The sequence below is a fragment of the Mercenaria mercenaria genome, chromosome 9 (assembly GCF_021730395.1).
Source record: "Mercenaria mercenaria strain notata chromosome 9, MADL_Memer_1, whole genome shotgun sequence".
Classification (NCBI taxonomy): Eukaryota; Metazoa; Mollusca; class Bivalvia; order Venerida; family Veneridae; genus Mercenaria; species Mercenaria mercenaria.
The window spans coordinates 44,145,389-44,168,426 of record NC_069369.1 but is presented as its reverse complement, the minus strand read 5'-3'; the positions used below and the strand labels follow the sequence as shown (position 1 = coordinate 44,168,426).

The following is a 23,038-nucleotide window of genomic DNA, read 5'->3' as shown; positions in this document are numbered from 1 at the left end:
TTTTGGGGTCACTCCGTCAAAGATCAAGGTCACAGGGGCCTGAACATTGAAAACCATTTCCGATCAATAACTAGAGAACCACTTGACCCAGAATGTTGAAACTTCATAGGATGATTGGTCATGAAGAGTAGATGACTCCTATTGATTTTGGGGTCACTCCATCAAAGGTCAAGGTCACGGGGGCCTGAACATTGAAAACCATTTCCGATCAATAACTAGAGAACCACTTGACCCAGAATGTTGAAACTTCATAGGATGATTGGTCATGAAGAGTAGATGACCCCTTTTGATTTTGGGGTCACTCCGTCAAAGGTCAAGGTCACAGGGGCCTGAACATTGAAAACCATTTCCGATCAATAACTAGAGAACCACTTGACCCAGAATGTTGAAACTTCATAGGATGATTGGTCATAAAGAGTAGATGACCCCTATCGATTTTGGGGTCACTCCATCAAAGGTCAAGGTCACAGGGGCCTGAACATTGAAAACCATTTCCGGTCAGTAACTTGAGAACCACTTGACCCAGAATGTTGAAACTTAATAGGATGATTGGTCATGCAGAGTAGATGACCCCAAAGGATTTTGGGGTCACTCTGTGAAAGGTCAAGGTCACAGGGGCCTGAACATTGAAAACCATTTCCGGTCAGTAACTTGAGAACCACTTGACCCAGAATGATAAAACTTCATAGGATGATTGGTCATGCAGAGAAGATGACGATTTTAGGGTCACTGTGTTAAAGGTCAAGGCCACAGGGGCCTGAACATGGAAAACCATTTCCAGTCAATAACTTGAGAACCTCTCGACCTAGAATGTTGAAACTTCTTAGGATGATTGTTCATGCAGAGTAAATGACCCCTATTGTTTTTGGGGTCACTCCGTTAAAGGTCAAGGTCACAGGGGCCTGAACATTGATAACCAGTTCCGATCAATAACTTGAGAACCACTTGACCCAGAATGTTGAAACTTCATAGGATGATTGAACATGCAGAGTAGATGACACCTGTTGATTTTGGGATCAGTCTATTAAAGGTCAAGGTCGCAGTGGCCTGTTCATGTAAAATCATTTTTTGGAAATAACTTGAGAACCACTTGACCTACAATGTTGAAACTTAATAGGATGATTGGACATGCAGAGTAGATGACCCCTATTTATTTTGAGGTCACTTGATCAAAGGTCAAGGTCACAGGAGCCTGAACAGTGACTTGAGAACCACTAGGCCAAGAGTGTTGAAATTTAGCGGGATGACTGGACATGCCAAGTAGATGATCCCTATTGCAGCCAACCATCAGTGTCTCTTTGACTTTCGCTCCTGACCCCTATTGACTTCTTACCTATAGGACTTTGCATTGGGGGAGACATGCGCTTTTTTACAAAAGCATTTTCTAGTTACTAATTGAATTTTATTCAAACTTAAAATAGTTGTTCCACATCATCACCCACATCATATGACACAAGATCCATAACTCTGGCACCGTCGGTCTGTCCGTCCGTCCACACTTCCCTTTAAACAACAACTAAACCACCAGGCCAATTTTGATGAAACTTCACAGGGATGTTCCTTGGATGGTCTTCTTTAAAAATTGTTCAAAGAATTGAATTCAGTACAGAACTCAACCAAAAGGAAAAACTTTGAAAATCTTCCTGCCAAGGGCTTTGATATTTGGTATGCGTCATCATCTTGTGGTCCTCTACCAAGATTGTTCAAATTATCCCCCTAAGGTCAATGCCCCCACCCCGAGGGTTACATGGTTTATATTACACTGGATAACCGGCTATCCTGACGCCCGCTGGACAAAAAACCCCACTGGAATTGTAACCCAGCTGTAAATCGGTAGGTAAAGTTTTTCATTAATTTGTATTGAAACGAAGTCAGCTCTTGCAAATCAACTTGACAGTTTTGTCAAGGAATGAACATGGCTTACATTCACAATTTCTGGGCTCAAAACGATAGTTATGTTTTTAGATATTCGCTAACAATTTCTTCAGTTTGAAAAATCCAGCAAAAATCCAAAGTTTTGCACAAATTGTTTTGTTTATGAACAACCTGTGAAAACTTTTATCATCTAGTTAAACCCCCAACAGGAATATAAAAGGGAGGCAATGGCGGATGGGTTGTTACCCTTACATTTTGAACATTTTTCAGTTCAGTGATGGTTTTTTATGAATTTTAACTTTAATCATGAATAAAAAAAATTTTTTAAAATTTGCACATATACTTTAGCCTATTCTTATTCCTTTGTGAGTTATAAAATGACATTTTTTTTGGAAAAAAGGTGCCTTTGAGTAAAAAAATATTGCACTGACAGTTGGAAATTTGAATTTTGTGGGAGGAGTCAGAATAATTAATGATTATGTGATCTGTGTTTGTAAACAGTAGCACATGGTATAGAGCAAAATGTAAACACAAGCACAAATCATGCAAAACTTACCAGTTTTAAGAGACAGCACATTTTGTAAATCCATTTGATTAGTCAAAAGACATAAAATTCCATTTATACACTTCACATTATTCCAGTATATTGTATTACGTACATTATGATGTAACATTATTTTTGCAAGGCATTTATTCTTTATAGGATATATTATAGTAAGAACATAATCCTTTTCATTTTGCAGTATATATGTGTACAGATGTGAATAATATGAAAATATATTATAGTTATTTACACTACCGGTATTACATATACATGTATTAGTACAGGAATGTCCGGTATATGGTACTCCTACAGGGTTTGGATATCGTGAGCGTACAAGTTCAAGAAAACAGTCTGGCATTATTTCATGTTGTACCCTTACAATGTCAACACTTAGATTGTCTTTTTTCATAACCTTTGGCTTGCTTAATAATTATTTTTACTGCGCCAAGCATTACGACGATCCAGGTTTGACAAAAAAAATTTAGAGCGGATTTTTCTTGCAATCCCTATTTTTTTTCATGAGGTGCTTTTCCCTTCCCCAGCCATGCTTGTTCATTTGTTGTCACACAGGGCAAATAAAAACACTCCTTACACATTCCTTCATCATCGGTATCATCATCCGATTCATCATATAATTTTCCTGAGAACTGGACATTCCTTGTGCACTGTTGTCTGCTCTATTTTTTTTGATGACCTTGAGCTAATTCACCACTGTTTCCACCTAACTCTCTTGATTGGTGTCTTTCAATAAATTCCCAGTTATTATGATTAAATAGTGCTTCAGTTGTTAATTTTTGTTCCTCAGTTACCAAAACTGATATACATTTTTTTTCTGGTTTTCCATTTTAATTTCATAATGAAAGCCTAAAGAATGCCAACCCGCCACTTTTTTTCTGGACATACTTCAAGGATTCCAAGTTAGGGGGATGTTACCTGTCGTAGACAGATTTTTTTGTACATTAAACAGGGTCTGAAGTGCAATTTGTGCATTATACATTATTCTACTAAAGTTTTATTAAGTTTCTCTGTCAGAAATCTAAACATGAATCTGCAATTTTAGTGTGTTCGTTTTATTCTTTAGTTTGATTGCCCCTTCTGAAGAAATAAACTCAACCTTAGAAAACTGGTTCACTTGGTCAAGGATAAGGAAGGGCTATCCATTTAGGCCAAATAAACTTGTTTCCTCTTTATTTGATAATAACAATAACTAGTAGTGGAAGTCTACATTCATTATATCAGAAAATATCAATAACATGGTATATAATTTAGCATCACTTCCAGTAAAAATATTATAAACTATCAATATTTTGCATTTCTGTTTTAGAACATCTGATTACCATTTATGAACACATATACACTGAGAAACAAACTGTAAATTTACTGTTACACTGCAGCTTCTGCCTCAGATCTTATCTAGATCTATCCATACTGTACTGTAATACCAGATGTTTACTTGCTATTTATTACTACAGTGAAACACCGCTCGCTCGAGCATCGATGACTCGAGCACCCGGGCTCGCTCGAGCAATTCATGTGGTCCCGGCCGATTTCCTTCTATTTTCTATGTGAAATTACCATGGCTGGGTCGAGCATCGATAACTCGATCACTCGAGCATGACACCTGGTCCCTGTGTATTAATTTACTCTTTGTTGCTTATGGCAAACTCGAGCAGAGGTGTCAAAAATTTTCACACCTTCGGCGGTCAGAATGTATCGGTTAATTTAAAATTTTCGCACGTCGTGAGAATTGCATGGTCTATTCCCCGACTATCTGAAATGTTTGTTTGTCGGTATATTTGATCTGATAATGAGATTAATTATTGAGGTAAGGTGGAAGAAAAATTTTATTGATCAAAATTGTTATTAATTATTAATTTTTTTCTGCGGGATCGATAAGATAATATGAGATCTTAATATTTTAATCAACAGTTGTTTGCATGCAAATAAAGGAAATAATATAGCTTTTTCATAAAATTGAGACGATAATTATGAGATCTTAATTTGGAGAAGAAAATTGCGAAATCGGTTACAGTATTTCAAATAATAAAAAAAATGTCTTAGTTGTTTCTTCACATGTGCCATTTACGATCTATCATAAATAACGTTTGTAATACGTTTTTTGAAAATGTCACGAGTGTGTTATTATTACGCATCACCGTTTCCTCTGCAAATGGTCTCGATGACAATTGGTAAAACAAACTTCAATTTTTTTCATATGTTGGTCAATGTTTGGGTCGCTCGAAACCATGGATAACTCGAGCGAGCGGTGTTTCACTGTAATTGGTGCTGCTAAGTCAAAGATTAAAACAATATTATGCAATGGTCCATAAACTGGTCAAATTAGTTTACAGGAGGCTTGAATGGTGCATAAGATTTAAGAAATAATGATAATAAAATCTGTTAAAATGATAACATTAAATATAATTATATTGTTAAATTTTGCTGTAATGGTACAAACATGATAATCTAAGGCTGCATTGTTTATCAATTAACATGTAAATATTGATCAATAAACACCTTTGATAATGACAAGGCATATTGTACTAAATACAAACCGCGAGATAAGCACGTGTCATTTGGCGCGTGGCGTGACTGACATCTGTCGGTAGCTAATTAACATACGACGCTCCGCCTACTGCCATATTTCCGCTTGTGCTGGCGAACAATATTGAAATTCACTGGGATTTTGATTGACAGGGGGCAGAACTATCGAACTTGGAACGCATCTAAGTAAATTTCCGCGAGTCAAGCTGACGCACGTGCTGTAATTTATGCAGGTAAAATACGAGTTTTTCTCGATTTTCGCGGGTCAAAACCCGGGACCTCGGGTCAACTGAACGCTTAGCTTAGCAAAAGAGCGATGTTTGAGCGAACAAGAATGGGGAATTTCATTTTTTTAGAATCATATTTTATCTGAAAATCAAGAGTCCCGACGGAACACCGAAATTGTGAACTTTAGGATCCCTTGCGGATTTTTGGTGTCCTCGGGATCCCGGGACACTGTTAGTGTCGAACGCTGATAAATAAATAAATAAATATAGACTCTGCTGACATTCACGATTTGAGTCCCTATTTTGTCGGCTTGTTAGGTATTTACTGTTTCAGCAAAAACCGGCCTTTGAAACCAATCATTGCTTCATCAATAGACAGATTACGACTTGGACGGTAAATGTCACTCTTGAAATTTCTGTTATACATGTGTATAAGTGGCCAGACTTTGAATAACCTGTCCCGATACTGTCAGTCGGATCAGGCTGATCACGGTTATTTGAGATGATTTTTCAACTTAGGCCAACGTTGAATAGGCATGGTTTTGGTAAAACCCTCTACTCGAAGTCGGCCATCGGAGCTCCAGAAATCTTCCACACAAGGTTATGTATTCCGACGATTATCATTACCGAGAAAGAAAGTCTGCATTTTATTTGCCGTTGTTTCTCCCTGAGCCTCCCAAACATCATCACCCCTTCCATCCAACTGTTGTTGTTTATGTTGAATTTCTTGCCTGGTATATCCATAAAAAATTTGGTTTATTCAGCAATCATTTTTAAAAAAATTGGATCGAACATCGCATCTAATTTCAGTCTAATTTTGTCCGCCATCACGAATAAAGTCCCCAACATACCTTGATGAAATATTCGAGTCAGATTTCTTAATTCATCAACGGTCGTAGGTCTTCCAAAGGGGTGTCACATTCCGAGTCATTTTCTACTTGTCACGCGTATAATTCCTCTATTTCCGACGAATCAGAGTCATTTGATAAATCATCAGATGAAATATCACTAATGTCCACATCTGAATCTGGATCCCGATGTGGAATTTCATAAATATCCTCTGGAGAAAATGTTTAGAATTCACTATCGCTATCCGCCATTTTGGTACATGTACAATTTTATTTTCTGAAAATGAGTTGGTGATTTCCAAAATTTGCTGTATAAATAGTAATGTTTTTGAAAGCGAGACTCGGGCATGATCGTAAAATGAACTTTTCCCAACCGAATTAAACTTTTAAACCAATAAGTTTTCGTCGTTTTCAATCGGAAAAAGACGAATATTAAACAGTGCATTATCCGGGCGGTTTCAGGCGATTCGTTTGTAGACAGCAAGGGCGGATTGAGGCATTTCGTTGGATAGGCGATAAGGGCGGATTGGGGCGATATGATTGGAAAAGGGTTAAAGCTTCTTGAAATGAAAGTGCCGTTTATTAAAATAATTACGTTTCCGTCAAATAACTGCCAGTAATACTTTTTACATACAAAAGTATTCAGAATCATCGGAGTTAATGGATAGTCTATAAATGGTAACAGCCGAGTTCAGCGACAGCACTAGCGGCCGTTTTCGACAGTCCTTTTTTTTTCAACCATGCTTATTTAACGGCTAATATATTTTTAGCTCACCTGTCATTCTAATAATAGAAAAACCTTGTGACCTCCCTAGAGGCCACATTTTTCAATGGATCTTCATGAAAATTGGTCAGAATTTTTATCTTGATGATATCTAGATCAAGTTCAAAACTGGGTCAACTGCGGTCAAAAACTAGGTCAGTAGGTCTAAAAATAGAAAAACCTTTTGACCTCTCTAGAGGCCATATCTTTCATTGGATCTTCATGAAAATTGGTCAGAATGTTCACCTTTATGATATCTAGGTCAAGTTCGAAACTGGGTCAGTTGTCCGGCGTCCGTCAACATTTGCCTTGTAAACACTCTAGAGGCCACAATTTTGACCCAATCTTTATGAAACTTGGTCAGAATGTTAGTCGTCAAGTTCAAAACTGGGTCATGTGGGTTCAAAAACTAGGTCAGTAGGTCAGATCAAAGGAAAAGCTTGTGAACACTCTAGAGACCACATTTTTGACCCAATCTTGATGAAACATGGTCAGAATGTTAGTCTTGATGATCTCTAGGTCAAGTTCGACACTGGGTCTTGTGGAGTTAAAAACTAGGTCAGTAGGTTAGATCAAAGGAAAAGCTTGTGAACACTCTAGAGACCACATTTGTGACCTAATCTTTATGAAACTTGGTCAGAATGTTAGTCTTGATGATCTCTAGGTCAAGTTCGAAACTGGATCATGTGGAGTCAAAAGCTAGGTCAGTAAGTCGGATCAAAGGAAAAACTTGTGAACACTCTAGAGACCACATTTGTGACCTAATCTTTATGAAACTTAGTCAGAATGTTAGTCTTGATGATCTCTAGGTCAAATTTGAAACTAGGTCATGTGGGGTAAAAAACTAGGTCAGTAGGTCAGATCAATGGAAAAGCTTGTGAACAGTCTAGAGACCACATTTGTGAGCCCAATCTTTATGAAACTTGGTCAGAATGTTTTTCTTGATGATCTGTAGGTTAAGTTTGAAACTGGGTCATGTTGGGTTAAAAGCTAGGTCACCTGGTCAAATCAAAGGAAAAGCTTGTGAACACTTTAGAGGCCACATTTGTGACTCAATCTTTATGAAACTGAGTCAGAATCTTTGTCTTAATCATTTCTAGGCCAAATTTGAATCTGGGTCATGTGGGGTCAAAAACTAGGTCACTAGGCCAGATTAAAGGAAAATCTTTTCAACACTCTAGAGACCACAATTTAAGTTTGAAACTCGTGAGAATTAGTCAGAATATTTGTTTTGATAATCTATAGGTCAAGTTCGAATCTGGGTCATGTGGGGTCAAAAACTAGGTCACCGGTCAAATCAAAGGAAAAGCTTGTGAACACTCTAGAGGCCACAGTTGTAACCAAATCTTTATGAAATTTAGTCAGAATGTTTGTCTTGATGATCTTTGGGTCAATTTCAACTCTTGGTCATGTGGGGTCAAAAACTAGGTCAGTAGGCCGGATCAACTCTGGTGAGCGTTATATAGGGCCATCATGGCCCTCTTGTAATGATAATTGGTCAGAATATTTTTTTCCATGATATCACTGGGTCAAACATGTTTACACTGTTATGGTGTGTTTCTCAGGTGAGCGACCTAGGGCCATCTTGGCCCTCTTGTTTAAAAATCATTACAGTTATTCTAGAAAAGAGAGAGCAAAACATAACACCTGTATATGTGCCTTCATTTGAAAAGCATATTCATTAACAGTGCAGAGAGCCTAGTTAGTCTGGGCCCGCTTCGACTCTGGGGGAAGGGGGTGGTATTGGGTTTGATTTCCAGCCCCGGCATACCAAAGATGTGAGAAATATTACCGGTAACTCCCTTGCTTGGATGCTTGTAATTAAAAGGGAAACTGGTTTCTCTGCTGCTACCCTGATGATAGATTCATCAGGAATGAAATGTCGAAATTGATTTATATAAGTTGTAGAACTTCCTTAACAAATATGTCACAGGATCACCATGCAATTCACATCAACGCCTGTGCCGCAAAACCAGCTCTGATACGGAAGCAAGTTTCTTTTCGGAAATTACGCTCTATTGACGTAAGTTCTTTCAAACAAGACATCTCAGCGTCCCTTGCACTAAATACGTTTCCAGAAGGCGCAGACGTGGATCAGCTAGTAAATGCATATTCAAAAGGATTATCCTTACTCATAGATAAACACGCTCCTTTACACACAAAAACTATCGATCTTCGACCTAGCTGTCCGTGGTTTACAGACGAACTTCATGAGGCTAAACACTTAAAACGCAAGCTTGAGCGGAAGTGGCGTAAATCCAAACTAACAATCGACCATCAACTTTATAGGGACCAATGTGCTACCATGAATAAACTCCTAATTCAGGCCCGAACCGACTACTTCTCTGATAAGGTGAAGTCATGTGGCACTGACAACAAAAGTTTGGCCAAGATAACCAAAAATCTACTAGGAGACAGCCAAGATGCTTCCCGTCCTTCTAACACATCATGAAAGGAACTTGCGCAGAAGTTTAGTGACTTTTTCATCGAGAAAATTGAGAACATTAGGAATGATATTATTTCGCATAGCCAAACTGATCGTGATTCAGTAGACTTGCATTGTCCAGAACACCAAGAAGTAGCAAACTGTCTTATTGATTTGGCTCCTACAACGATAGAAGAGGTAGAACAAATTATACAAAAATCTCCAAACAAATCCTGCGAACTTGATCCTTTTCCAACATGGCTTCTGAAGAAATGTCTCGATGAGCTCTTGCCGCTGATAACAAACATCATAAATACATCAGTGGAATTAGGTTATGTACCAAAAGAGTTTAAAAGTGCTAGGATAAGACCCCTGCTTAAGAAACCAGGTCTTGAACCAAACATTCTCAAAAACTACAGGCCTGTATCTAACCTCCCTTTCATTTCAAAAATCTTAGAAAAGGTAGTAGATGCGCGTCTTGAGCGGCACTTGAGTGAAAATGAGCTACATGAGGGACTGCAGTCTGCTTACAGAAAGTTTCAGTCAACTGAGTCGGCTTTGATAAAGGTACAGAATGACATCCTCACATCTCTCGATCAAAATTCTGTAACAGTCCTCGTGCTACTCGATCTTTCTGCGGCTTTCGACACGATTGATCACCAAACACTGTTACACAGGCTCGAACATCATTTTGGAGTCACAGACAAAGCACTTGCATGGATGTCATCATATCTTAGTGACCGCTATCAAACTGTATGCGTTGATGATGAGTTGCCGACGCCTACGTTGATGAAATACAGTGTGCCCCAGGGATCAGTGCTTGGTCCAAAGAACTATATCATGTACACTAAACCCGTGGGTGCCATATGCAGACGTCATGGACTTCTTCATCATTTCTACGCTGATGACTCTATCTTTTAAGCCGATAGAGGCTGTGGCCAGAAGTGAAGCTTTGCGCCGCATTGAGAGCTGTCTGGCTGAAATTGTCTCGTGGATGAATTCCAACATGCTGAAGCTCAATGCTGATAAAACTGAGGTAATGCTATTGACATCAAAGCGTAACTCCAAGAACATTGATGACGTTTCTGTGAAGGTTGGTGATTCTGTGATAAAATCCACGAAATGTGTTAGGAATCTTGGAGCAGTATTTGACAGCGATATGGATATGGAACAACAAGTCAACTCGGTGTGCCGGGCTGGATATGCACAACTTCGCAGAATAGGTCACATCAGACGGTATCTTACCAGTGATGGCACAAAAACCCTTATAAACAGCTTGGTTACTTCACGGTTAGACTACTGTAGGGGCCTCCGTGGCCGAGTGGTTAAGGTCGCTGACTTCAAATCACTTGCCTCTCATCGATGTGGGTTCGAGCCTCACTTGGGGCGTTGAATTCTTCATGTGAGGAAGCCATCCAGCTGGCTTACGGAAGGTCGGTGGTTCTACCCAGGTGCCCGCTCGTGATGAAATAATGCACGGAGGGGCACCTGGGGTCTTCCTCCACCATCAAAGCTGGAAAGTCGCCATATGACCTATAATGTGTCGGTGCGACGTTAAACCCAACCAAAAAAAAATAAAAATGCCTTGTTAAGTGGAATACCAAACAGCACACTTAACAAGTTGCAACATGTCCGGAACACTGCAGCTCGCGTAATCACTAAGACGCCCCGTCGCAATCATATAACACCCGTTCTGAAGGAGCTTCACTGGTTGCCAGTGAAATACAGGGTGCAGTACAAGGTTCTGACCCACACCTTTAAGGCTTTACACAATCAGTCCCCTGCCTATATTAGGGATATGCTGGAAGTGTATAAACCGGTCAGGACCCTAAGATCACAAGACACGCTGTCACTGGTTATGCCAAAATCTAAAACCATGATGTATGGCAATCGTAGCTTTTCGTGCACTGCTCGAAAGCTTTGGAACTCCCTTCCTGTCAAGATCAGGGAAGCTGACACGCTAGCTGCTTTCAAAGGCCTGCTCAAAACCCACTTCTTTGTACAATATTTTGTTAACTGACCGATACATTTATTTTGTATATTTTATATACGTATTTGTTTGTATTTTTGCAATTTATTCTGTAAAGCACTTTTGAACGTGTACAAGTGCGTGAAAAGAGTGCTATATAAATGTGGTATAATAATAATAATAATAATAATAATAACAAGCTCAATAAGGACACCGCAGATTTGGGGATCACAGGATCGCAAGTGCGATCCCCAGGCAAGGTTTTTCTTCTCCATGACGATTTGATAAGGGGTATTGTGACTATAATCATTCCTCCTCCATCTCATAATCATGTTGGGAAGTTGACAATTTCTTGCGGAGAACAGGTTTTCACTGGTACGGAATCCAGGAACTCTTGTTAAGTTAATTGTCCGTTACTGTTGAAAAACAGCGTTAAAACACAAAACAAAACAAATCTCAACCTACCAACAATAATTATTAAAAACAAAAATAAAATGATGCGTCTTTCGATATTTTAGATATTCTTTAAACACAAATATAGCTTAGCTATTTTGTTTTAAAAATGGTTATAGAATCTATAGGGATTTTATCTTTTAGGCCATACCAAATTGATTTGTCGTTCGTCGGAACTACCGCATCAATGATTTCATTCCCGGAAAAAGAAAAAAAAATTCACCCGCCCGCACGTACATAAAAATCGCCGAAAATTTTTTTCTGATTACGCAGTCCGGAATGATAACGGTAAACAGGTTTTATCGCTGTTTTAATGCGTCAAAGTGATATTGATCGGAATCCATGCGTTCGTAATACATGTAGCTGATGACACAAACTCAAAAAGTCAGGAATTATGGTGTTGTTCATCATTTGTTTTAAATCTGAAGTGTCTGTGCTAGTGCCACACATGGCCTTCGATGTGCCGATAGGTGATGAAGTAGGCACGTTCTACGATTGTTCAAATTATACAGTGAAAAGAACAAAGCCCGACTTGTAAGACGTGCACGGCCACGGGGATTCAAATTGAAAATATTTGGATTAAACATAGAAATATTGTTCAGATAAAGTTTTCAAACCATTTGTTATCAATGTGTTTAGTTAACCCTTTACCACACAGAACAGAAGCCAAAGTAACCTCTTTTACATAACACTGATAAGTGATAATCAATAATCAATAATCGGTATATGGCTGATAAAGGTGACTGTCTTATCTGAACAGAGGTGTTGGCATTATTTTGTGATTACACACACACACATGTTAAAAATGTCATTATTTTACAAAATTTATTGTAGTTTCTCTTTGAGTTTCGAAGATATAAAGTGTTAAAGTACGGGAATATATATTTTTAGGCATAAAATTCTGTTTTGGATTACTTTCACATTGAAATTCATATACAATTTCATTTTGATGTTTTAAAGTTTGATTTATAGTTAATAGACTTATCTTCCGAATCGGAATCGGTAAGTATTTATATAAAAAACAACCATCAAACTGAATAACACTACAAAAATAACGGATCGTAAAATTTCTGAAAGTGCAAAAAGATCGTGGAGATCGAGACTCGTAACTGACTACAGTATTCTTGTGCCAAAAATTAAATATTTTTAAGATAATATTACGTAATATTTTGATGATCAAACGTCGGTACATCACGGGTGACTTCCGCAGCAATTAACTCTTGGGGTGTCATAAAATATTTGAAAGCCGCGGTCCTTCTGTTTTGATTAACACTTCCCGTTATGTAAGGCCATAAATTCCGAGCCATCGTATACACAAATTGTTGTTTAGGGGAAATCTGCATGTATCACGCGTGACCTTCATGACCTAACACATTTAAAAATACTTTGATGTTAAATGGTTGTTATTTTTAGAACGAGGAAAGCCCCGCGAAACGGCTAGTTGCAAGCAGTTTCTCAGTAATTTTCCATGACGTAGCGTCGTGCACATGTAGGAAAAAACCCCGGTGTCTTTCTTTGCAAAGTACTCGATAAATTTAAATAGTAACCACATGATCTTTTACGTAAATAATGATGACGAAATCCCATATTTTGAGTTAGTAAACATCCGGAATTTGTTTCTTTAGGAAAAGAACGAAAATAAAGCGATTGATTATGAGACACGGGATAAAACGATTCTGTTCAAATGGCCTTTAATCGGTATAATACGTTTCTATCGTGGAACCGATAGACACGGGTCAATACGTTTCTGTTTGGTAATCGATAGATACGGTGATAAACGTATCCATGTGGGAAAGGGTTAAATATTTTAGATCTAGAGCCAAAGCCAGTGCTTTCTTGAAAAAAAAGTTTGTTCACAGATCCTGACTGATCCATCACATTAATTGTCTCGGGCCCAAATCGTTTTGAACGTAACTTCTTTAGTACGGCAGTCAGATATTCTATCAATGCATATATTCATTTTTAAAAAATGTTTAGCTTTTCAAATAAGTTGTGTAGATATAAAAAAATAATTTCTGTCGTATTGTAACCCCAATTTTCCCTGTTTGTATATTAATTGGCTGTGGATTGATTGAAAGAAAGAATCTGAAAAAACAGACCTTCCCAACTCAAAATTTCTTGGTCAATCAAAGCACAACAAATAACACCTTTAAAGAGTGGCCATATTGGGATCATTTTTTGTCCGTCTGTTATCATTTTTGACTGAAATGAACCTCTACCACAAAAACTTAAGCTAAGCTTATCTGTTAAGAAATTATTCCAATGGATTCGAGCAATGTCAAAGCATTTGTGTGCCCAACTCCGTTTGGTCTCATTGGTCAAGTGATTTATTACTTTCCCCTCACCTCTACCATTTGGAGTTTCACTAGGGGCACAAAGTTGCTCATGTGTCTAAGCCATCTAACTGGGTTTCAGAAGATATGTTATTCCACTTGGGTGCCTGTTTTGTCTTAAATATTCCACATCCTCTGCCGTTAAATGGGCACGCCTTCAGATTAATGTAGAACAATCAAAATTAAAAATAAGACACTCATCCCTCAGTAATTATAAGTACAAAATAAAAACAAAGTGATTCAGTGAGTTTTAGCAAGAATTTATTTGCAAAACCATTCATGTAGTCTTTAAAACATACAGAAAAGCTATCTACTGTCTTAGTCACACTGTAAATGTTTAAGTTCTGTGTTATTCTTAAAGAAATGTTAACTTCATGTATAATCATAACTGCAAAAAAAAAAAAAAAAAAAAATACCCGCTCGCTCCATGTAAAAGCTAACCGCCTCTGAAAAAATCAAAATTGAGGGGAAAAAAAAAAAAAAAAAAAAATCACGCTCTCGCTCTCATTTTTTTTGAAAATTTTCCGAAGAACTATTAATCAATTTGGTATGGCCTTATTCATAAAATAAAATATTTCACACCGGAAATGACAGTCATGTCAGTGACATTAATTGACTCAACATACATTAAATTTTATATTTAACTTCGTATGGCGATGAAACGGAGTATTTTAAAATTGATGAAACAATTCTGAGTTGTTGACTTACTATTTTCCATACGTCATAAAAAAAGAAGTATAAAAACACATGTTCATAACCTTATCACAGACATACCGTAAAAGAGTAATTGACTAATTATAGGATTAACACGGTTAAATGGTTTAAAATATTTTAACTCGCGGCTAAAAATATAAAATCTTAATATGGTTTGCAGCCATCAAAGAATAGTACTTTCTGTCGTTTTTGCCAGAAAAAAGTTTACAGTATTTGTTGGGAATCGATCTCACATACCACTGACACCAGGCATAAAATTCCATTTCAGCAGTCGTGCGTACTGATTGCGTCACAGAGACTTATATTCAAACTACATCATAATTTTTACATAAATGAACTATCTACATGTGTCTACTAGTTGTGGTGTGCAATAATTTGAGTTATCTTTCTTGTCTCTATAACATTCATGTAAACAGTAACAATTTTCTTTTTTATACGCCCAAGCTGGCGGCGTCCACAGACTTTGTCCGGAGCATATCTTCTACATGCATGGAGGGATTTTGATGAAACTTGGCACAGTTTTTCACCATCATGAGACGGAGTGTCATGCGCAAGAACCATGTCCCTAGGTCTAAGGTCAAGGTCACACTTAGAGGTCAAAGGTCAAATTCAAGAATGACTTTGTCCGGAGCATATCTTCTTCATGCATGGAGGGATTTTGATGAAAAGTGGCACAATTGTTCATCATCATGAGACGGAGTGTCATGCGCAGTTCCTTTCTTTAGAATTACTTCCCTTTGTTGTTACTATAAATAGCTTATATTGTAACTTCTTCATTACTAGTCATAGGGAAAAATCGAGACCACTTTTCTGAGTACAACATGCATGCTACATCCTATTTTGAGGTGTATTTTGACCAATCTCTCCCTGTTAAAGATTTTTGTGTGGACTTAACAATTTTTTTTTTTGGACTTTTTTTTTTTTTTAGGTCACCTGTCACATAGTGACAAGGTGAGCTTTTGTGATCGCCCTTCGTCCATCATCCGTCGTGTGTGCGTCCGTCCGTCCGTCAACAATTTCTTGTCTGCACGATAGTGGTTTCATTTATGATTTTATTTTAACCAAACTTACACACAACTTGTATCACCATAAGATCTTGCTTCCTTTCTTGAACTGGCCAGATCCCATCATGGGTTCCAGAGTTATGGCCCCTGAAAGGGCCAAAATCAGCTATTTTGACCTTGTCTGCACAATAGCAGCTTTATTTATGATTTGATTTTTACCAAACTGGCACACAACTTGTATCACCATAAGATCTTGGTTCCTTTCTTGAACTGGCCAGATTTCATTATGGGTTCCAGAGTTATGGCCCCTGAAAGGACCAGAATTAGCTATTTTGCCCTTGTCTGCACAATAGCAGCTTAATTTATGATTTGAATTTAATCAAACTTGCACAAAACTTGTGTTGCCATAAGATCTCAGTTCCTTTGTTGAACCGGCCAGATCCCCTAATGGGTTCCAGAGTTATGGCCCCTGAAAGGGCCAAAATTAGCTATTTTGACCTTGTCTGCACAATAGCAACTTCATTTATGATTTGATTTTAACCAAACTTGCACACAACTTGTATCACCACAAGATCTTGGTTCCTTTCTTAAACTGGACAGATTCCATCATGGGTTCCAGAGTTATGGCCCCTTAAATGTCCAAAATTGGCTATTTTGGCTTTTGCAGCCATATAGAGACTTCATTTATGGTTTTATTTGATACAAACTTCCAAAATATCTTCAACAACAATAAATCTTGGATTCCATGACAAATCAGATCCATTCGTAGTTTCAAGAGTTATTTTATATCTGATAACCTCCCCTGATTGTAGTCAAAATGGATTTATATCAGTAAGTACTTACAGGACTTATTTGAAATTTCATTATTGTCATTAGTTGGACCGAGCCAATCAGGGTAGATAACTATGGACTGATTTTATGTCAAATTACCTCCCTTTATTTTTTAAATTAAAATGGGTATATCTCCGTACCTAATGAAGATACTGATCTGAAATTTCATTTATGTTAACAGATTTATTTGGCAGATCCTTCTTTTGTTAACTTACAAAAATTTTCTTTTGAATTACTTCCCTTTTACGTTACTATAAATAGCCTATTTTTAGTAACTTTTTTATTATTGGCCGTAGGGAAAAACCGAGACCACTTTTCTGTGGTACAACATGGATGGTACCTCCAATTTTTAGGTGTATTTTGACATATCTGTACCTTGTAAGAATTTTGTTTTTCTTTTTGGTTAAATTTCTTTCCTTTGTTGTTCCTGTCCTTTGGACTTAGATATTTTTTCTGAGGACCTTCTTGTCCTCAAGTGCAGTGATAACAGGTGAGCTATATAGGGCCATCATGGCCCTCTTGTTTTTTTTCAAAGATTAACTTCCCTTAGTTGTTACTATAAATAACTTATATTGTAACTTTTTTATAATTGACCGTCGGGAAAATCCAAGACCACTTTTCTGTGGTACAACATGGATGTTACTTTCAAGTTTTAGGTGTATTTTAAGGTCTCTCTACCTGGTAAGGAGTTTTTTTTGTGGACTTAGAAAAACAAAAGACTTACAATGATTACTAAACAACCACAAAATTAAAATTCATTTGCAATACAGCAGCTAGAGTAAAGAAATTTGCTGTGACGGACGTATATTGTGACATTCTGGCACTCTTGTTAACAACTTTAATTACACTTTATTGTCGAGCCTGCTTGCGGAAGTGAAGACATAGTTGTCCAAATGGCTGTTCGGTGTATGTTCGTGCCTCCATCCAGATTTGTTTGTTCGGACCATAACTTTGACATGCATGGAGTAATCTTGTTTATATTTGGCAAGAATGTTAACCTCAGTGAGACGGAGTGTCATGCGCAAACCCCAGGTTCCTATCTCAAAGGTCAAGGTCACACTTACAGGCCAAAGGTCAAATTCAAAAGTGACTTTGTCCGTAGCATTTCTTCTTCATGCATGGAGGGATTTTGATGTAACTTGGCACAATTGTTCACCATCATGAGACGGAGTGTCATGCGCAAGAACCAGGTCCTAAGGTCAAGGTCACAGAGGTCAAAGGATACAAGAATGACAACTTTGTCCGGAGCATTTCTTCTTCATGCATAGAGGGATTTTAAAAGCAACTTGGCACAAGTGTTCACCACCATGGGACGGAGTGTCGTGCACAAGAACCAGGTCCCTAGGTCTAAGGTCAAGGTCACACTTAGAGGTCAAAAGTCAGATACAAGAATGACTGTCTGGAGCATTTCTTTTCGATGCATAGAGGTATTTTGATGTAACTTGGCACAATTGTTCATCATCATGAGACGGAGTGTCAGCGCAAGGTCCTAGAATTACTTCTCTTTGTTGTTACTATAAATAGCTTATATTCGTAACTTTTTTGTTACTGGTCGTAGGGAAAAATCAAGACCCTTTTTCTGTAGTACAACATGCATGTTACATCCAATTTTCAGGTGTATTTTGACCTGTCTCTACTGGTGAGGATTTTTGTGTGGATTTACGTTCCTTTGTTGTTACTTTGAATAACTTACATTGTAACTTTTTGCAATCACTTTTTTATTTGGCATAAATGTTTGCCTCAATGAGACAAGGAGTGTCATGTGCAACTCTCAGTCCTTTTGACAGCTGGCGGGCTCGACATGTTGCCCGTGGGCATCTAGTTCTTTCTTTAAAAATGCCGCTTAAACAAAATCAACCTGAATATAATCCTGAAAAACGGTTCACGTAGATTTAAAATACGTAACTGATCATTAAAATGTCTAGATCTACTTTCAGTTTCACTTTTGTATTAAACTCAGCTCTAAACATTTAATTTTCTTATAAAAACAACTTTTGGTTATCAGTTTCATGATTAGAACAAAACTCCTGCGTATCTGTTTGATTCTCGGTTGCTTAGAGATGAGCATGTTATCCTGTTTCCTTCAAAGAAAAGTGAGGCTAAAAATTGCGAAAAAAAGTGGAAATTCAATATGAGCCAGACCGGGTGTCAAGCTGATTTTTTCTGAAAATGTATATTTTAGTAACCTTATTTTCTCAGCAAAACTTCAGCTTGACACCAGCTCCGGCTCTCAATGAAAATCGAGCATGTAGTGTGTAAATCGCGTGTAAAAACTGTAAAAGTCACAGACCTTGAGTATTTTAAAGGTCTGATTCGTACAAATAACTTGGTTTTGAAGTTTTTAAAAGTCATAGTTTTAACGATTATGATCTTCTTTTTAGCTCACCTGTCACATAGTGACAAGGTGAGCTTTTATGATCACGCAGCGTCCGTCGTCCCTGCGTGCGTGCGTAAACTTTTGATTGTGACCACTCTAGAGGTCACATTTTTCATGGGATCTTTATGAAAGTTGGTCAGAATGTTCACCTTGATGATATCTAGGTCAAGTTCGAAACTGGGTCAACTGCGGTCAAAAACTAGGTCAGTAGATCTAAAAATAGAAAAACCTTGTGACCTCTCTAGAAACTTTCAACACTTGTTTACCATCATCATGGCCAGTTATAGGCAAGAGCACATAACTCCATCAAGGATTTTGGCTGAATTATGGCCCCTTTTGACTTAGAAATCATGGTTAAGTTTTCGTACCAGTTCATATTTTGACAAAGTCTTTTGAGATAAAGCTTTGAAACTTTCAACACTTGTTTACCATCACCATGTCCAGTTATAGGCAAGAGCACATAACTCCATCAAGGATTTTGGCTGAATTATGGCCCCTTTTGACTTAAAATCATGGTTAAGTTTTTCGTACCAGTTCATATTTTGACAAAGTCTTTTGAGATAAAGCTTTGAAACTTTCAACACTTGTTTACCATCACCATGTCCAGTTATAGGCAAGAGCACATAACTCCATCAAGGATTTTGGCTGAATTATGGCCCTTTTTGACTTAGAAATCTGGGTTAATATTTCGTACCAGTTCATATTTTGACAAAGTCTTTTGAGATAAAGCTTTGAAACTTTCAGCACCTGTTTACCATCACCATGTCCAGTTATAGGCAAGAGTACATAACTCCATCAAGGATTTTGGCTGAATTATGGCCCTTTTTGACTTAGAAATCTTGGTTAAGTTTTTCGTACCAGTTCATATTTTTTGTAAAGTATTTGACATATGGCTTTGAAACTTTTATCACTTGTTTAGTATAATAGTCTCTATCTGTAGGAAAGCGAACATAACTCTGTCATCTATTTTGGCTGAATTATGGCCCATTTTGGACTTTGAAATTGGTTCTGTTTTCATACAAGTCCATGTTTTGTCAAAACTATTTGACATATGGCTTTTAAACTTTGAAGACTTGTTTATCATTATGATTTCCATCTGTAGGCAAGAGTACATAACTATTTTGACTGAATTATGGCCCTTTTTGGACTTTGAAATTGGCTCATATATTGCCATTTAGTGCATGACTTATCGAAATCAAAGTAATACAGGAACATTGTTTGTCTAATCTATTTATTTCTTTTGTCTGAATATCCGTGGAAATATTTTGACCCCATTCTTCAATCAATTCTTCGAATAGTTGAGCGCGCTGTCATCATACAGCTCTTGTTTGAGATACAGCCTTGAAATTTGGATGACATGTACAGTTTTGCATACCGATCATAAAACTGACTTTCAGTTACCATGAATGTGACCTACTGACCTACTTTCTAATATTTTAGCATCAGTTTGCCATTTTTAAAGCTTCAGCTAGGAAATTTGTTCAAGCAAACAACTCTACTCAGTTGATCGATATAGGGCCATCATGGCCCTCTTGTTGGATATTTGCTTCGGGGAGCATCCATCAGTGTTACCGACTGCCTTGTTTGTATTTAGACTTGAAGTAGTTAACTTCGTTATCCTTGCAAATGAACCATAGTCACTGTCCAAGAATACTAAAAAAATTCTGGAAAATCACTGAAAATATAGATTTCGTTTTGTTTTGGGTTTAACGCCGTTTTTCAACAGTATTTCAGTTTTATAACAGTAGGCAGTTAACCTAACCAGTGTTCCTAGATTTTGTACCAATGCAAACCTGTTCTCTGCAAGTAACTGCCAACATCCCTACATGAATCAGAGGTGGAGGACGAATGATGTCAGACAGTGTCTTTTATCAAATCACCAGACATTGAGAACATACGCCTGCCCAGGGACACTGGCACCAGACCAGAAAGGAAATGCCTCTGTACATGTTATACCCTACTCCTAGGTATCATATAAGAACCATGATCGTGAACGGGAAAATATACTAACCCATTTCAATCGCGTATTTCATACCTAAAAGACGCAATTCAGTAAATGTGTACTATTGATATTAAACAAGCGATAATTTATCTTCATTCGTGCACTTGTCACATTGTCTCAATATTCCATATTGCAGAGATGCTCCACATATTTTATGCTTTAGTCAACGTTACAGAAAAAACTTGCGTGAACTCCCCTAATGAACATCCGGTCTAGAGGTCACGGCAGTGTGCACATGTTTAGCGAAATGTAAACAAACAAAAACAGAATGCAATATATTCACAGTTTTACGATAAGACTCGAAATGATGAATGAAATTCATCTTGTATATGATTTTGAATTTGAAATCATACATTGGTATACATCTATTCTGTTTATTTAATTCATTTTGCACATTTATGCTGCATATAAATATTTAAGCGTACACGTGTAGTAAAATGACGACGGACATACATTTTCACATCAGCCAATCAGAGTGTGTCTGTACTTCACCAGGGAAGTTCAAGCAAGTTTTCTGTGTACCGTTGAAAAAACTATAAACTACACGTTGTTTTTCTAAGATAAGAAGTATTGAAGAAATGTGACAGGTACACAACGGAAGATAAATTACCACTTGTTTAATATCAATGGTTCACATTTACTGAACTGCGCGTTTTAGGTATGAAATACGCGATTGAAATGGGTTAGTATATTTTCCCGTTCACGACCATGGTTCTTATATGATACCTAGGGGTAGGGTATAACATGTACAGAGGCATTTTCTTTCTGGTCTGGTGCCAGTGCCCAGGGATGGAACACACAACCACGCGATCCATAGATCTGCGCTCTTCCTTTGAGCTAAGTGTGAGGGCGAAAATATTGAATACATGTACAGTCAAACTCGCTTTATACGAACTCATCCGGACCTAAGAAATATGTTCGTATCAAACGAAATTCGTATTAATGAATGTATGACCAGATAATTTGTCCGAGCAAGTTGGGCAGTATCACTGGTATCATCGGTGAATAGATTTCGATATATGAAAGTAGTTAATAGTTTTAAACTGATTAAGTTAATTTATTCAGATAACATTGAAATTACTCAACAAAAGTCATACTTAAACAGGTAAAACTGTTTTTATTTAAATTTTAATGTGCGCCAAATTATATCCACCGCCAACATTGAAGCTTGTACTATATAACAATCATTCTAAGAAGGATAAAAGTTTATTTTATAAGACACAGCCTACCTGTATGGACACTAGAAGGTCAATAATGTGTTTAAAATTATTTACACCTCTAAATCTTGACCTGTCAATTGATTAAATCGTTTTAAATTGACATGATACACAAAGGACCGAGTGTTTGTTTGTGAATAAGTGTGAACTACTCCATTGTCCAATTACCATGCAGCACAAGGTTGACCATGTTATTATTTTCAACACATTTTATAACGGCCCCGACTTCTAAAATTAATTCGTATCAAAAGATGGAAAAGTATATTTAAGCTTATTGGGACTTCCAAAATGTGTTCGTATCTACCGATTATTCGTATGAAGCGAGTTCGCTATTACCGAAATAATTTTACAAAGAAAATAGAAGGACTCGGCCGGGGAATTCGGACTTTGTTCGTTTAATCCGAAAATTCGTATCAAGCGAGTTCGTATTAAGTGGACTCGACTGTATTAATGCATTGAAAATATAGAACAGTATGTTTCAAAGAGATGAAAAATAAATGCAATGAAAACATGTATACTATTTCATCAATATTTCTTAATATTTTATTGGAGGGTATATAATAAAAACAGGTATTTGTCAGGAATCAAGAATTTGTTCTTTTCAACGTTTTAGGGGATCAGGTATCAAGGAGAGGGGCACTCACTGGAGGCCACTATGATAACAGAAGGTCAAGGCTGGACCTTCACAAGTCGAAAGAAGAATATGCACAGAAGGTATGAAAATATTAGGATAACTGTTTGCTGATAAAGATAGATTTATGTTTTCTTTACAAACTGACAGACTTTTTCGCACTGGTTGCACTAAGTGCAGACACTTGTTTTGAAATTTGAATTGTGACAAAATACACAGGTTTTATCGTTGCTGACCCAGCTATGTAAGTCCTTTTTTTGTCAAGAATATAACTTTTCATC

At 37.3% G+C, this 23,038-nt stretch overlaps 1 protein-coding gene across 1 annotated transcript in view; it reads left to right on the top strand.

Annotated features, from left to right (window-relative positions):
• The window catches only part of LOC123546154 (structural maintenance of chromosomes protein 3-like), a 446,003-nt gene that overhangs the window by 260,451 nt on the left and 162,514 nt on the right, over positions 1-23,038 (top strand). Inside the window, exon 19 of the mRNA XM_053551316.1 lies at positions 22,740-22,840. Coding sequence (XP_053407291.1) covers positions 22,740-22,840 — 101 coding nt within the window. The remainder of the gene's footprint in view (positions 1-22,739; positions 22,841-23,038) is intronic.